The sequence below is a fragment of the Ciona intestinalis genome, chromosome 9, assembly GCF_000224145.3.
Source record: "Ciona intestinalis chromosome 9, KH, whole genome shotgun sequence".
NCBI lineage: Eukaryota > Metazoa > Chordata > Ascidiacea > Phlebobranchia > Cionidae > Ciona > Ciona intestinalis.
Window position 1 is genome coordinate 1875075 of NC_020174.2, and position 1804 is coordinate 1876878.

At 29.0% G+C, this 1804-nt stretch overlaps 1 protein-coding gene across 1 annotated transcript in view; it reads left to right on the top strand.

Moving 5' to 3' along the window:
• Positions 1–21: 21 nt before the first annotated feature.
• The window catches only part of LOC108949740, a 2315-nt gene continuing 532 nt past the window's right edge, over positions 22–1804 (top strand). Inside the window, exons 1-2 of the mRNA XM_018813160.2 lie at positions 22–589; positions 1350–1458. Of these exons, the coding sequence (XP_018668705.1) occupies positions 399–589; positions 1350–1458 (300 nt within the window). The 5' untranslated portion in view covers positions 22–398. The remainder of the gene's footprint in view (positions 590–1349; positions 1459–1804) is intronic.

Genomic DNA, 1804 nt, shown 5'->3' on the forward strand with positions numbered 1-1804 from the left:
CGAGTATATGTTTGATTAGCATGTTCATATAAAAGTGTAGATAAGTTGTATTGGCATTCTTCAAGTGTAGCTTTTTAGGTGGATTCATTCGTTTTAAAGTCTTATTTAGCTCTTATAGCAAGGTATTTCTTTTTAAGAAAAAGAATAAAGAAGAATACAAAGAAATGTATTGTCAGAAAAGTTAATTAAGAGTTATAACATGGCAAACAGCAAAAGTTCTTTTTACGAGTTTAAGATACTCAAAATTTTCTTTTTTTCATTTAATGAGTTTCAATACAAACATACAACTAAAACAGTTTTGAGTTATTCTGTAAAATATGTTTGTGTTGTTTAGGATAAACGAAATAAATACTGGTTATGTAAATAGCCTAACAACTACCTGATGCCACTTTGGCAAAATGGCTTCTGGAAAGAATTACTTTGAAGATCTTTTATGTAATGATGATGTCATGCGACATGGATCATTGGATCGTCTCGTAGATGAAATAAATGAAACCAAAGATCGAACGATCTATAAGTTTCTCAGTGATTCTGGAAGCGAAGATTTTTTATGGTCACTCGTCACACTGTTGTCTTCATCAGAAACGAGGTTGGTATTTGGACTCTGAACTTATTTTGAATCTATTTTTGTTCCAATTATAAAAAAAAGTTTAAAATTTAAAAATGTTTTAAATTTGGTTTTAAATACTATAAAAATATTTTTTTAATAAATTTTTAAAATTTAATTAAAACACAAATTAGAGTAATTTTTACATTTTTTTGTGCGCTGGTGTATGCAAGATGCATAGGTTGACAGCTTTTTGATATATATATATATCTATAAATAATATATATATTATTTGTCAGGATTGTCAGGTAATTGTAATAATACTATGAACTCAACAGAAATTATTTTTTAAGATTTTGAACAAATTTTTGTGGTAAATGTTAGTAAATATAACAATGTCTTGTAAACTTTAAACAATTAGATCTGATTGTTCTTACCCCATAAATCCAAGTATATTGTCTGGCATTTCATTAGTTTGTTTGCGAGTCAATATTGACTATTTGCTTCAATTGACTTGTTAGTCCACATGCGGTGTGCCAAACGTTATACACACATACCATATTCAGTGTAGAACTTCTGCCGTTAAGACCGTGAAGTAATTTCTCTGCATCGATGTTCTGTGTGAAATCAAAGTTAAATTTTTTAAAGTATGAAATTTCATGTAAATAATATTTTAATTTATTTATTGAGGTTTTTGCTAATACAGGAACGAGTATGTGTATGAAGCCTATTCAGATTTTTTTGTGTTCTCCGCTTTAGTTTTTGTACTTTTTAATTTAACTTTAGTTTGTTTATAACACAGAGTTGCAAGCAATGCAGCGTATGTTATCGGAAGTCTCGCTGAGACAGAGCTTGGAGCTCAGAGAGTTTTATCTCTCACTAAAGGAAGAAAAGCAGCTTCTATTATGAAGGTATGCTAGTGTTATGCAGATAGAAACTTGAATTTTCAATTAATGCTTAGACACAATTTGGATCAAGTGCCAAAAAATATGTAAAAGACAGAAATCCATCCAACGAATGTGTTAGGTGGGAGTTATATTTCGCCTAAATTTACAGGATTTATTTCAGTCATAAATTGACCCCAAAATTTCATGCATACCTAAATATAAAGTTTAGTCCATTGTTAATTACAGCAAAACTTTTATACGTACAATAATTGGTTGCAAGTGAATAATGGTAGTAAGTGTTAAAATATAAAATACTTAACAAATAAATATAAATAACAACACTATACTGGTAGACATAGCATGTGTGCAA